The 15,787-nt window shown below is 41.4% G+C and overlaps 1 protein-coding gene across 1 annotated transcript; it reads right to left on the reverse strand.

Annotated features, from left to right (window-relative positions):
• Positions 1-514: 514 nt before the first annotated feature.
• LOC120719695 (transmembrane protein 255B) lies at positions 515-14,957 on the reverse strand. The gene is made up of 10 exons (XM_040009121.1): positions 13,117-14,957; positions 11,865-11,967; positions 10,931-11,070; positions 10,548-10,610; positions 8,707-8,796; positions 8,386-8,466; positions 8,155-8,240; positions 7,318-7,475; positions 3,676-3,787; positions 515-950 (listed from the first exon to the last, which is right to left on the reverse strand). Exons 1-9 carry the CDS (start codon positions 13,186-13,188, stop codon positions 3,720-3,722), a joined length of 861 nt encoding a protein of 286 aa, XP_039865055.1. The 5' UTR covers positions 13,189-14,957; the 3' UTR covers positions 515-950; positions 3,676-3,719.
• Between the last annotated feature and the right edge of the window lie 830 nt (positions 14,958-15,787).

A 15,787-nucleotide genomic window follows, 5' to 3' on the forward strand; every position in this document is an offset into this window, starting at 1 on the left:
AGCAGGACTTTTATTACTTTGGTCTGAGTCCAGATATCTGTTTAACCTGTTTACCATACAAGTAAGGCACGCTTTAACTGCCTGTGCTCAGCGCACATCTGCGAGATCCTGATAAGCTGGTGTGATTTTGCCAAGGTCGCTAAGGGTAAGAGCTAATAACCAGTAAAAGATAATAAACATCAAACATGAATGACATGTTTTCGCTCCTCTGGTGGGGAGGGGGCAAGTTTTGAATGTCTCTGGGTGGAAAAATATTTGGGTTTAGAGGATTGAATTTATACCACAGCGTGAGACATCCTCACCTTACAAAGAGCTCCATCTGGGAAGGTAGACACACACTCAGACAGGAGTTTAAGGTTAAATACACAGATCATACAGGATGTTGCTTTGTGGTCCCTGAAGTGCGTGTGCAGTCTTTCTATGTGTTGCGCTTCTTACGTGTGCATCTCCTGCTCCAGCTACACCACAGAGAGGGTGAAAAACTGTCTGTTGTAATTTAAATAAACCACACTGATCTGTTTCAATCTGTTTATTCATCATCGAGTAATATCAGCGATATATCTTCTATGAGACATTTAGGTCACGCAAAGTTTTAACTCTGCCTGGTGTCAGGGGAAAAAAGAAGCCTTTTACGCACAAAGTCCACAATGAAAAGATTTATAGGACAAAGCACTGCATTTGCAAACATTTTACACTCAAAGGCTTTAGGTAAGCTGTTTTCTTCTTTGCATATAATGTAAAGTAGCTGCAGACGCTTTCCATTAAACTTCTGCATGTCCGCTTTAAGCTGCATCTGCTGTTTAAAATGCACCCAACAATAACGAGGCATCGTCCCGTGAATCTGCTGCTCACACAGACATGCCGTGGGCTCTGCAAGGCGGCACGCCGGCCAGTGGGGCGAAGGGAGGCGGGTTGGCCTTCTCTGCTGAAGAGCAAAACGACGATCCTCCCTGGGAGAGCAGGACAAGGGAAAAGAGACATTAACCACAGACTTCACAGCTTCTGAGTGAAAACTCACACTTTTCAAATAAATTATTAGTTTTATAACCCGTTATGTTATAAAAAAAGAAAACAGCTGAAGCACTGTAGAGCCTACCCGGTCCCTTCTGATGCATTTGAGTTTAAAACCCCGACTCGAGGCCCCCTTTTTCACGGGCCTTCACAGACAGCTCGCTGTTTCAGTCGAACTGTTGTTTAAGATCAAACCTGCAGAAGCCTTGTTAATTGTTGTGATGGAACTTTCAGCATTATTGGTTGTAAACACGTGGGTTTATTTTATTAAGATGCAGCCAATAAATTGCTCCGATGTGGGTGGTCAACAGAGCTGTGGTTCGTGGAAAACACTAGGTTTCTGGATTAGAAAGGGCCCGTGAAGATTTAAAACAGAGCTTTGGCTTCCCCTGATTGTTTTCCACCTAAACACTTGTGTGTGGCCTTCTCAAAAAAAAAAAAAAATGAATTTCCTCATTTATTTTAAACGTATAATCTCCTTCATACTAGCTAACTAACACTTCTCCAAGCACAATTAACAGACCGAAACCCCACGGGGTACTAAAAAAACTGAACGCAGTGCTGTGTTTTAAATGTGAACAAACAAGATTTGCATCTGGATTTGGATCGATCAGAACCACAAATCATGCAAATGAAAGCACACTTCTTTTTGAAATGTGCTGCTGGAAACGATGTGACATTACTGTGGTTGTCACTAAACACTTGCAGGTTCACCTCTGAGTGTGTTCCTATCAGAACCAGCTGCCCTCGTGTCTTTTCTGCGCCTGCCTCTTATTCCAAATTTAAAATCTCTAAAACCTTGTTGTCTGTGTGACGTCATTATTATGGCTAAAATCAAATCGTTACTAGATGCTATTATTACATCATCTTAGTCATGATCTTTGAGCTCTTTCGGGGTACACTACATTCAAAACAAACTTGTATCTGTAGTGAAAATCACAGCATGACCTTTAAAAAACATTCATACTGAACAGGAATTTATTGCTGTAGCCACAATGAACGAATGCCAACATGCAAAGAAACAAGAAACACTACTGCCTGCACTGGGCCTCAGTGAAGGATGCAGATCTGTGAGTGACTGTAAGAATAGTTTTTCAGGTAAAAGTTTAAAAGCGGTCTTTGATATCTCAGCAGCCGATCCTTAAAGTCTTCAACTTGTTTTTGTGACACATCTGTCAGATGTTTGGTTGGATTGAGATGTAAAGAATTTTCCTTTTTTCCTCAAAGCAAGCAACGCCATTGCTTGTGAATTCCAACAAGGTACCATGACATCATCCCACCTGTGCAACAAGTCCAGTCTTGGTATTTCCTCAATTAGTGGTATTATAACAAAGTGGAAGTGACTGGGAATGACAGCAACGACAGAATGACAGAAGTGTTAGACCATGTAAAATCAAAGAGCGTGGTCAAGCAGATGCCGAGTACACAGAGCTTGACACCTTTCTGCAAACCTCCAAACTTCACGTGTGTTCAGATTAGCACAGGAACAGTGTGTAGAGAGCTTCATGGAATGGGTTTCCATGGCCGAGCAGCCGCATGCAAGCCTCACATCGCCAATCACAATACAAAGCCAAAGATGCAGAAGTGTAAAGAACGCTACCACTGGACTCCAGAGCAGTGGAGATGTGTTCTCTGGAGTGACGATTCGTGCTTCTCTACCTGGCAATCTGATGGATGAGCCTGGCTTTGGCAGTTGCCATGAGAATGGTCCAAGACATTTTGGAGAATTTCATTTTCCCAAGTTTGTGAGAAAAGTTTGGGGATGGTCCCTTCCTGTTCCAATATGACTGCACACCGGTGCGCAAAGCAAGGTCCATAAAGATGTGGATGAGTGAGTTTGGTGTGTCCTGACCTCAACCCAGTAGAGCACCTTCGGGATGAATTAGAGCTTAGACTGTGATCCAGGCCTCCGACATCAGTGTCTGACCTTAAATGGTCAAAAACTCCCACAAACACACTCTGAAACCTTGTGGAAAGTCTTCCCAGAAGAGTTGAAGCTGTTATAGACGTAACTCGAGTTCATATGCGTTTGAAGGCAGATAAGAAAATACTTTTGGAAATATAGTGTAACATCCACATGAAGGCCAGGACAAGCATGGTTTCCCGGCAGAATCTGTTTGCCCAGATCATCACACTTCCTCTGATGCCCTCGCTGGTTCACCGGCTGTCCTTCTGGATCCACTTTTGCTCATCATATCCACAATACTCCACAAGGCCTGCCATTTTTGACGTCCTCTGACTCCCCCTGGAAAAGTCTCTTAGATCCTTACATTTTCCCAATTTTCCAGCTTCTATCACCTCACCTTCTAAATTTCTTCCTTTGCTGACTGATGTATATCTCACCCCCTAACAGGTACTATCATGACAAGAAAATCACTTCACCTATGAGTGTTTTAGTATTGTGGCTGATAAGTTACATCATGGTCCCTGAAGTCCATCATAAAGAAACACTGAAAAATTCTGCATGAAATCATTTTGTGTGACACTTTGAAACCACAATTAGCTTTAAAGGAATTTTTAATATAGGGAGGAAACAGAGAGGTTTGCTAGCCAGTCGAGAAGTTTACACGAGAAACAGTTTAGACTTCACACAGCCACTATATAGTTGTAATTGTATCTGTGTGTGTTGGCGTGTGTGTGTGAGAGAGACGGTGTTGACCTCACATTGACTGGGTGGAGCTGGTGTGCTGTGTGTATATTGGCGTCCATCAGCAGAGGAGCTGTTGGGGAAGATGCTGTTTTCTCAGAGGGATCAGCCACAGGGCTGCTGCTCCACTGAGGCAAAGAAAGGGAAACACACACACATGATATTATGTAAGTGCAAAGAAGGGGAAAAAATCAGTTGATATTGGGACACCAAATATTGATATTTTATTAAATAAATTAAAATATACTGGGAATAGTACGAACACGTACACCATCCTGAGATAACTTACAGTAAATCCACTAAACTGATAAACCATCCAACACTGGGCACACTTATCTTGACTGTGGCGAAGGTGTGGTCCCTGGGTCAGCTGCAGGGGAGGGGTGGTACAGTGAGCTCAAGGAGCAGTGCCAGGGAGGTTGGAGCGACAGGTGGACATGATCTAGCTAATCAGGTTTCTCCCTTTTTATAGTGAGGTTGGAGATCAGAGACGGGATAGCGCGAGACAGCTGGAACGCTAGCGGACGCTTGTGCCGAACCAGGGAAACAGTGTTTGTGTGCAAAATCAATAAAAACCATTAAGCAACGCGGGAACAGTGTGTCAGGTCTCTACAAAATCTCTATCTCTGGCTGTCTGGTGACTCTATTGAATTTTTTTCACATTCTGTGTCTGATTGCAACTTTTGACTGGAAGGTGATTGCACCGGTCGCCTGGTAGGAGGCAACGTTTCTCCAGACAGTTGCAGTCTGACTTGCACCGACTACAATCACCCTCAGATTGCTAAAGGTTTGCTGTGTAATTTATAATTGCAGACAGATTGCATCAGTCTCTTCTGAACAGTGTAAATGAGTCTTTATCAGTGAGCGCAACTCAAGGTTTTCTGGTTTCAGGGAAGCAGGACAGCAGCGGATATGTGATTTTTGATGATTTATCTCAGGGAACTGTTCTATTATTGGAAACAGATTGCATATAATTGCCAACTTGACCCCATTCATTAGCAAACTGACATCAGACTGACTGCATCTTATCTTATGCATCAACAATGTCTTCTGTGGAAACTGTCACTGAACATGATATATTGAAGGAAGTGAAAAACATTTGTCTTTGATTTGTTCTTGTTCTTATCTCTCAAAGTGAAAACAACACCGATGTGATGAAGCTGCAACATAACGCTTCTGAAAATAGTTTTTTTCTAAGCTTTGATTTTAGTTTGGTGGGAAAAGTCTTTTGAACTCTGCGTCTGTGACAGTTTGAGTGGAAGCAGCAGGAGGAAAAGTGAAGGTATGTTTCTGATAAACGTTACCGATGGACTGAGGTTTAGCGGATCAGAGACAGCTCTGTTAGCCTCTGCTGATAGAACCGCATGCCAAGCAGTCTCAGGAACATTGTTATTGCATCACTCTCCTTGTATTTAACTTTTATGAGAGACCATTCAAGACATGCATGAGAGGTAAGGGAGAGTTTATTATGCAGACAAATCAGTGCTCTTGTACACCACAGTGTCAATGCAACACGTGGTCTGACTACGATTTTCTGGCTGCACAGCAATCAGGTGTCCGCTTCATGCGGGACTCAGCACTTTTATTTCTTGCCTCTCATCCCGCACGTCCCAAATTTTGATTGGTTCTAGTTTTCAACAGTTAGCGCTGCAATTCAGACACATTTCCTAAAGTTTTGCTTTAATGCAGAGGTTGTTACAACAATGAATAAGGCTGTCATCTGGGGTCAGCCTGATCTCACTGCCCACACAACAGGGAAGAGCATGAGTCACCACAAAGCTGGCACGCTCCAGTGGAAACTTCAACAAAGAAAAAGAAATGCAGCTACAATAAGATGAGGAAACTACTTATGAATGAGTAAAGCCAGTGCGAGAGTTTTTCTCTTTTAAACAGGAGAGAATGATCTTGAAGCGACGAGCACATGTGAGTATTACAATGTGCTGCCCGTGATTCAAAATGTGATGGAGTCTGCATGATTTGTGTGATTTTCTTTTTTTAATATTAGAAATGCCATAATATCAAACCACCTTTCATCATTAATAACATACTTTTTGACACTTATTTATTTTATTGGGATCTTTTTATCCGTGTACAGAAAGTGAGGTAGGGAGGTCAGGAGTGGGAAGGCTGTATTCTGTGGTTGGATGTAATCACTTCTTACAGTCAAGGCACGCAAAGAGATGAGAGACAGACTTTATGGCTGTTTGGCTTGGCTTTAAGATGCTGCACTTCATGCAGTCAAAATTATTTTTCCATTTTCACAGTGTTGAGTTTAATCTGACTCAGTGTTGAATTACCAGTATCTAGGGAATTTGTAAAAGTGAGACGATCTTATTTTATATTTGGGAAGGAATCGTTTTTGGCCTTTTGAACAACTGCACTAGGCTACTGCATACTGTGCAGCAGGAACGTGAGAGCAGATGGTGCCATGCTATCCTTTTTCCTTTCTGTTTTGCTCTCTCTGCACTGGTGAGGGGTAAAGACGAAACATTAATCTCTCCCCTACAGTATACATGCCTGCTATCGTGCTATTTACGCTAAAGTCTTGCAACTGTTGCTGGCTGTTTTATGTTTCCAAATGGAAAATTTAAAAATTAAACATTTTTAAAAATTTGAGCAGAGCAACTGAAGTGACAGGACAACATTGGCTGAGATATGACAGAGTAATAAATACATTAGAGGGTTACCTTAGCCTGAAATATCTGCTAGCAATCAACCGCCATCTTCAAAGGAGGACATAATGGGCAAATTTCTCCCTGTGTGGACACAGCTTAACTTTATTTAGACACCTCGCAGGCAACACTTTTTTAGACGTTTTATTTGAATCAAGGTCTCCTTAATGAATGTAGGTGTCATTATGTGTCCACCTGTAGTTGAAACAACAATCTGTGAGAAAGTCGCTGCCAATTCTGATGAAACGACAGCATAAACTTGCATTAAAACTAAAATAAAAGACTGCATAAAATAAATAGTAGAAGCAGGAAGTCATCAGTGTATAACAACAGGTTCAGGTTAGATGGCATAAATTTTGTCATTATCTCTTCTGCTGCAGCTCCTCTGTTTTCTACAGCAGTGGCCCCCGACCCCCCAGGCCACGGACCGGTCCGTGAGTTGTTTGGTACCGGGCCACGAGAGCTGAGGCTCGGGTGTGAAATTTTCACGATTGTTTTTAATCGTTTTTATCATTAACTTGGTTTCCCTGGGTCTTTTCCCGTGTGTGATGAATAAATCTTAATTTTTTGGGTACCGGTACTAGCTTTATTTTGTTGTATTTATCCGTGACACCTTAAAGGCCGGTCATGTCGGACATAAACCCGTCCGTGGTGCAAAAAAGGTGAGTTTGATGTCTGATGTCAGTTTGCTACCCTGCTCTGCAGGTCATAAATCAACTAGTGCAGCTTTAAAATCCACCACATTTTGTGTTGTTGCACTTTTTTGTTCAAGGTAGTTTGTGTAAATACATGCACACGGATCACAGTCTACTACAATTAATTGTGGTGTGCCACAGGGTTCAGTCCCGGGACCTCTGCTCTTTATTTTCTTTCTCCTTCCTCTCTGCAGTATTTTCAGGAAATATAACATTTAGGTTCACTGCTATGTAGATGACACACAGGTTGCCGGTGAAAATGTCTTACCGAAGAGATAGGAATGTGGTATAAAACTCCTAATGCTGCCCAGCACTGCTGTGGTGAGTATTCCTGTGAAGAAGGCCACGAGGTTGAGGCCGGCGAGGGTCCAAATTAAAATGTACACTGTAAAGACTTCCTCACAGCTTTCTACTCCAACAAATTCATAGTAGTTGCTGAGGTAGCCTCCACTGCATAACAAAGCCACAGAGCAGGTTAGTTCCAATGATTTGTAAGACAAAACACATAAAAGTCAAACGGATGATCAGGATATTTGTGACTGAAGTTCAGACTTTCAGCTTTAACTGAAGGGGTTAAAGCCTTATGGTGTCGCTGAGCTGCTCAATCCATTAATTCATTTTAACAATGATTTGGTCACTCCCATCTCTCTGTCTTGTAGGTTTATTTAGTTTTTTAATCATGACCTAACTTATCTCTGCTGACAACTCATTGGATGTCGAGCTCTCCACTGAACAGCAATCAAATGCAATTTCAAGAATTTGAATCAACTTCAGATGTTTGCTGATTTTGTCATGGAGTAATAAGGAAACAGGCTTCACCTGACCATAAACCTGCTCGTCACACAACTATGTGATTACTTCTGTGCATTTCACAATGGGGACTGTACAAAAACAACTATAATGCATAAAGAGTTAATGCAGTACTTTGGTTAAACCCCTTGAATTAAAGCTGCAAATTTACACTTTAATAGTTTGATTTAAAGTCCACTGTGATGGTGAACAGAGAAACTGCAAAAAAAGGTGTTTTTGCCCCAAAACGTATGGATGTATATGAACGTGTCTATCATTTTGTTCAATCTGTGATCACATATGACATAGATTACTGTTTACTAATGATTAAATGTCTCACTTGGCGCAGTCATACAGGTCGCAGCAGTAACAGGTTCCACTTCTTACCGTCATGGTACAAGACTCCTTTAGACTCCAACACGACACCTGGGCAGCGAACCACAAGCTCACAAACATACAGACAACACAACTGGAGGTTTATCCTGCACATTCGAATCTATCCGGACTAGTTGTGACTATGTATCTGAATTAGTCACAGGATAATGTTTTCCTTCAGCGTGTCTCTACTCACAGAAGTGTAGAAATTCTCATAGATGTAGCAGTTGCCGCTGCTGTAATACTGACATCTCCCTGCTTTCAGTGGCCGCATGTCCTGGCAAAAGTTAACATGAGAAACAATCCACAACATTTCACCCAGAACCATTCAAATCAACCTTTATTTGGTGCAAACAGTGGTAAGTTTGAAGTCGAATAAAACGGTCTTTTCCAAAATTCACTCAGTCCGATTTGAAACTGTAACACGAGGTCAGCATGGTCCTTTATTATTGCTTCACAGTCTTCAGTTAACTGTGCAGCCATCTGCTGAGGTTACAAGCAAGTGTAGGTATCTCACCATATTTAAGGCAATGCAGACGCCGTCGATCACCCAGCACACAGAAGAGACGACGATCCCGAAACTGAGAAAGACGATGGCAGCGGTCAGCTGGAGGAGAAGCAAAGGTGAAAACACAAATGAGAGAGCTTTAATGTAAGATTTGTGCCAGATGAAAGGCTGGAGGGAAGCCTGACAGGAATGCAGAGAAAAGCTGAGGAAAAGTTTTTTTCTTTCTCTCCAACACATAAGCGTTTTTTCATGTGGATCATGTATCGTAGGTGTGAAGCTATTAGGTTTCCTCACAAAGCACTTAAAACCGTGTTTTTTGAAAAACCGAACTTTGAGAGGCGTAAAATATTATGAAAGACATTTTTTTAAAGGTGGAAACTGTTAATTATATAAACAGTACTGTGCAAAAGTCTTGAGCCAAACTTAATTTCTTTATATTTTGCCAGGAAAATGGGAAATAGCTGCATCGATTTACTGAAACATTTGGAAACAGACGTGGAAATACAGCATATGAGGCAAAAACAGCATGTGGATAATTCCAATGAGCTTTTGAAGTCAGTCTTTGGTATGACCACCTTTATTCTTAACACAGGCTGAACTCTCTCAGGCAGCTTTCTTGTCATTTCTTTAAGTAGTCTTCAGGAATAGTTCTCCAGGCTTGTTGAAGGACATTCAAAGCTCTTCTTTGGATGTTTCTGCCTTTTGTTCTGTTCTCTGTCAAGATGATCCCACTCTGCTTCAGTGATGTTGAGCTGCGGGTTCTGTGGAGGCCAGTCCATGACTGATGGTGTTCCACTGTGTGCTTTTTCTATCCAAGTATGATTTTACTATTTTCTCCGCCATGTTTAACAGATGGCTGTAGACACTCACTTTTGTACCTCTTCTGACTTTTTCTTGAAGATGATTTGGACCAGAAATTTCAAACTTCCACTGAGATCATTACTGCCAAGGCTTCAGTGAACAGTGGACGGATCAGCTTAAGGTCTCTCAGGTCATGTGTCAGCTCTTTGCTGGATTTTCTTTTCCCTATTTCTTAAAAACACGATTTTCAGATACTGTCAATAGTTGTTTTTAGACCTGCCACTTCTTCTTTTGTCCTCCACTTGTCTGTTTAAGGCTGTCAAACTGTGTTTATCTTTGGCATTTTTCACCGATTCAACGCAAAATAGGATCAAATGATGTTTCTGTTTCTGTGGTGGCTCACCAGCTAAGATGATATAATCAAAATCCAAACTGGACCAAATCCAAGCAGAGTGAAAGTCGTCAACGCCTTTTTTCTCTTTGTTGACAGGATGAGCTGCTGGTTTTCACATAACCTAGAAGTGTTTTGAAAGCTTCCTTTGATATATCGTAAAGTGTGGGTGATGAATACTTAAACTGAAAGAAACCAAAAAAACATCTATTGTCTGTTTCACATTATTTCACATTATTTCTCCTCATTTGACTAGTAAAGTCTAGGTCATGTGACGATATTCACATTATTTTGCCTTTTTTTAAACCAACTTTTGTGCTACACTCAGTTTTTTTAATGGTGTTTTTCACAGTTTAGGATTTTTTATATTAGAATTTCTATCAGAGAAACACACACGAGTTCAAATAACTGCAGACAAAACCAGGATTAGCTCACTCTACACCCATTGGATAAAGGCAGATCGGTGCCGCTTTCCTAAAAAAATACATTTTTTTCTTTTTACTTATTGAAAACAGCCCAATAACAATGTCTTATAATTGGTTACATTGTTACTGTAAAATAATGTGCTGTCACTAGTGAGACGTCTTCAGAGCTTTTTGTTTTAATGTACGTGTTGCATTTATTCCTATTAAAGAGACGCAGGGAGGGCTGAACATACCAGCTGCCTGCGGTTTTCTTCCAGCCAGAGTCCCAGAAGTCCCAGGAAGGATCCAAGGGTGAGCTGAAGAAATCATCCAAAGGACCAAATTTAAAAGCATACGGTTTGTTACAAACCAAACAGATGCTAAGAGTTTAAAATGATCAATCAATATATATAAATCAATACAGCCGTCCATAATTAATTTCACACTCAGGTGAAGGTTACCAAATCTGCACCGAGTGAGGCAAAACCTTTGGCTACTGCAGCTTCAGCTTCATGATGGAAATCACATGAGATGCTTTCCTGTTCCTCCTGACAACTTTTTACATTTTTTAGTCGTATCAACCAGATGTCTCACTAAATAAAATCAAATATGATTTTTTTTTTCAAAAACAGCTTACAATAACTCCAGATGCGTAGCCAGTCACGTTCAGGCTCTCTGTTCGGGTCGTTGTGTAGACCCCGAGCACCACCAGCAGCAGGGACAGACTGAGCATGCCCAGCACCAGCCGTAGAGCTCGCCTGACCTTCACCATGATGTCTGCCACCCAGCAAACAAAGAAATAAACACATTTTCAGTCATATTAAAACGTTACAGCTGCCCAGCTTAGTTTATTTTGTTTATCTGGATTTCATTTATTTGACTTTTATTGTGAAAACTATTACCCAACCACAGGCACCCATCTTGTGTAGTTCACATGCCATGAAATATTTACAGCTCAATAAAATGAGGCATGGAAATGGACTTGAATCCATCGTTTCTGAACACTGGACAAAGAAACCATGAAAGCTCGCACTATATCAGTGGCAGCCAACAAAGGAAACATCTGTGCACTTTAAAACACAATTTAGGGAACAATATCAGGGTTACACTGGAGCACAACATTAGAACGTGTAACAATGCAAAGTTCAGCATCTTTTAGCTCTTATAAGGAAGCAGGAAAGATAAACTTTAGTGAAGTTTACTGACAAAAGTTAAAGCTCACACAAACACAGCAGAAAGGGTTCATGTAGCTTCCTGTCTCTTTCCTTGTTTATGTGACATTAAAAGCACAGGAGCAGTGAGATTCATCTCCTCCCGTGATCTTCACACTTTATGGACATGATTACAACACCACCATCAGTTTTACTGACAGCCTTTATCACTGAGCTTCTGTGAAAACCCCAAACTGTGCTGCAACAAATAACACTTCACCTGCCTTATCAAAAACTTGATTGGATTAAAAGCAACAAAACAATTAAGTAAACTGGATCCAAAGGGATTTGAATTATTATGATCAGTCAAGTTTAATACTCCTGTCCCATCCAGCTGTGATGCCACCACCGCTCTCTTACCTGTTGCTCGGCTCTGTGGGCTCCGTTTGTCCCGACCCGGTGCTGTTCCCTGAATCCGGACCATAAATCCTCCTTTGAAACACAGATTTCCCTCCGACAGCTTCTGATGAATGCAAACAGCCGTTCACTTGAACAGTCGTTTGAGCTGCACAAGCATCAGCTGCATGAGTGTAGCAGCTCAACTTCAGTGAGAGAGGAGAGCTCCTGCGTCCGATGCGTTCAAGCACGGTCGGAACCGTGAACTTCAGCTGGAAAATCACTTGACAGTTAAATTAGGTAATAACACTGGGACCCTTTACAACCCCGAGTTGTAAATCAAATAAAAGCACGTGGCTGCCCGAGAGCTGGTGCATGTCTAATGTATTAATGTCACATATTTTCTTTGCACGCGTGGGCGTGGTTTTATTAACTATGTGTACATTTTGCGCTCATACAAAACTTTGAGGTGAGGAGGTATTTTGTCATTTTTATAGATCAGAGCAATTATATGTGTTGTTGTATTAAAAAGTCACACATTATTAGTCCTTTAAAATCTATCATCTGCTTTTAAATAGCAAGCTAAAGCCATGCGCTGGCTAGCTTGGTGCTGAATGGATGATCGAGCATGCATCAGGATTTAAAATGAAGAGCAGTTCAGAGTGAGTTTGATATCGATGTGGTTCAGTTTTGTTCTCACGTTTACAGTGGCGTGCTCACTATTGCGCAGGGTACCTGTTGGAAAATCTTGCACAGAAAGACTGCGGGTATTTAAAAGATGTGGGGGGCTTATGGTCTTTTTTTAATCATACCAATCATACAGCCATTTAAATACAACCACAGAGTGTGGAATCAGTGTTTAAAATTCATGGTTTAAATACAAGGTATTTAATTCGTATTTCTAAATTTATTGATCTCTGTATCTTAAAATATATATATAAAAAAGTTCTACTTAAAATCAGAAGTTACCCGTTTTGAGTCATAGCCCGGAGGAAAGATTACTTCAATGAACAACAGTTTGTCTTTTAATTAGGCCGATAAGCTTTTAATACTAGATTTTAACTGGGGATTCCTCTTCAAGACAGGACAGTAGATTTGCTGCTGAGCCAGCAGCAATAAAGAGCCTGACCTGTCTGCTGATGTGGTCCTTTCAGGTTCATAATCCTAAACTAACTTTAAAAAAAAAAAAGATCACAAACAAGGTGACATCTGACTGACAAATCAAGGAATCTCTGTATGTATATGCACTAATTGTGATTGCAGAGCTTTTACTCACTCTGATGAGCAGCAGTCTCATACTTGGGGTCCTATTGAACCTCACAGATATCACACTCTCCCTTGACCTCATTATGATGTCTTCAGTTCAGATACTTCTGTGTGGAGTTTGCATACTTCCCTCTGTGTCTGCACAGGTTCTCCCCGAGTACCCCGACTTCCTGCCACAGTCTAAAGACATGCATGTTAGGTTAATTGCTGATTATAAGTTGGTCATACTTGTAAGTGTGAGCATGACTGATTGCCTCTCCTTGTTAGCTCATAATAGACTGCTGAGTTGTCCAGAATGTACCCCGCCTCTCACCTAGTAACGCCTGGGATAGGCTCCAGTCCCCCACCGACCTGAGTTTGATTAGCGGTGGTTAAAGAAATCCCAGCAGTTAGCTGGATATAGGAAACAAACGTATTTTATGGAGATGTCACATGAGGTGATATAAGGAGGTAAAAGCAGTATCTTAAGTGATTTAAAGGCCTTCTAGTGTTGACATCAGACAAAGCTCCAGCTTCCCCTCAAATTCTTTAAACATTTAATCCTTCAGGAGCATTTGTCTGCTTGCTTTTAAATTTTGAGTTGAGAAGAGGATGGGAAAGGAACTATATGATTTCACTGCTTCTCTTCATTTGCGTGTTTGCACTGGTGTATTGGAGGTTGTATAGTCATATGTTAAACATAGTCCATCTTTGTTTGGTAAACGTTATCTGCGTTTAGTTGTTGGAGGCTTGTGAAAGGTGTTTGCAGCTGTAAAACATGCATTCAGAACACAGAAAAATCTTTCTGACAGAGGTATATACACCAATCATTTATAGCATTATAAGCGCCTGCCTAATATTGTGGCAGCCCCCATTTTGCTGCCAAAACAGCACTGAGCCATTGAGGCATGGATTCCACTGAAGGCGTGCTGTGGTATCTGGCACCAAGATGTTAACAACAGAACCTTTAAGTTCTGTAAGTCATGAGGTGAGGCCTCCACAGATCAGACTTGTTTTTCCAGCACATCCCACAGTTCCTCGATTGCATTGAGGAACTGTGGAATTCGGAGGCCAAGTCAACACCTCAAACTCATTGTTGTGCTTCTAGAGCCCACAGCTATCAAGGAGTACCGTTTCCATGAATCAGTGTACGCAGTCTGCAACAATGTTGGTGGTATGTGTCAAGTTATCATCCACATGGATGGCAGGTCCTGAGGTTTCCTAGCAAAACCGTGCTTGAAGCATCACACTGGCTCTTGCTTTTTTCCCATAGCGCATCCTGGTGCCAGGTGATCTCCAGGTGAGCAACACATGCACCAGCCATCCACGTAAAGTAAAAGAAAACGTGATTCATCAGACCAGACCACCTTCTTCCACTCCTCCTTGGTCCAGTTCTGATTCTCACAGGCTCATTGTTCATGCTTTCGGCAGTAGAAAGGAGTCAGTATGGGCATCCTGACCGGTCTGCAGCTACACAGCCCACTACACAACAAAATGTGTATTCTGACTGTGTTCCATCAAAACCAGCATTAACTTTTTCAGCAGTTTAGCAGTAGGTTATCTGTTGGTTCGGACGACCCTATCGCTGGTTCACCACTGTCCTTTCCTTGGACCACTTTTGAAGGATACTTAGCACTGCAGACCGGGAACACCCCACAAGAGCTGCAGTTTTGGGGATGCTCTCACGTAGTTGTCTAGCTCCCACAATTTGGCCCTTGTCAAACTCGCTCAAATCCTTACACTCGCCCATTTTTCCTTCCTCCAACACATCAGCTTTGAAGACAAAGTGTTTACTCACTGATCTATCCCAACCACTGTCAGGTGCCGTGTTAAAGAGATGATTAGTGTAATTCATGACAGTGGTCATAATGACCTGATCGGTGTGTATTTAATCTCTTGGTGAAAAACTGACAGTTTCTGCACACCTTGCTGCACAAAATGATCCTTGAAATTGTTGCTCTGTGACCTAAGTATACACTTTACTGATCAGTATATGGGTCTAAATGGAAGGTTCAAAGCTCCCTGAATATGTAGGCTACAGATTTTTATAGTTTCTTCTTGGTTATTGCAGAGATCTATAAAAAAAAAACAATCACAAACACAGTTTAGCAAAAATATCAAACAGCTTTTTGCTTATCCCTTATTTATTTATTTATTTATTTATTTATTTTAGTCCAATCCTGGTACCTGAACATTTTTAAACACGTCTTTAGTTAAATGTATAAACAATGAAATTCAACCAAGACCTGACAACTGGCCCTCCAGCTGATCCTACTGTTCACTGAAGCCTAATCAGGAATAGTCTCAGTGGAAGTGTGGCTGTCATTGTTAAGGAAGTGAAACAGGGAGGTCAGGAGAGAGGTATAACAGTGAGTGTTTACAACTGTTGAAGAGGCTCTGTCATGGTTTGGGGTTGCATTTCAGCCAGTAGTGTTGGTAATCTCACCAAAATAGGCGTAATTATGAACTCAGAAAATACCATCATGTTTTGATCCACCATTCAGTACCACATGGAAAACATCTAGTTGACAAAAAACATATTGGACTCACTCATTGTAAGACCATCAGTCATGGATGGGCCTCCCCAGAGCCCGAACCTCAACATTATTGAGGCAATGTAGGATCATTTTAACCGAGAACACTACACACAGGCAGCCAACATCCAAAGAAGAGATTTGAATGTCCTTCAAGAAGCCTGCAGA

This window comes from Simochromis diagramma, unplaced genomic scaffold, assembly GCF_900408965.1.
Source record: "Simochromis diagramma unplaced genomic scaffold, fSimDia1.1 OVJJ01000344.1, whole genome shotgun sequence".
In the NCBI taxonomy this organism is placed as follows: domain Eukaryota; kingdom Metazoa; phylum Chordata; class Actinopteri; order Cichliformes; family Cichlidae; genus Simochromis; species Simochromis diagramma.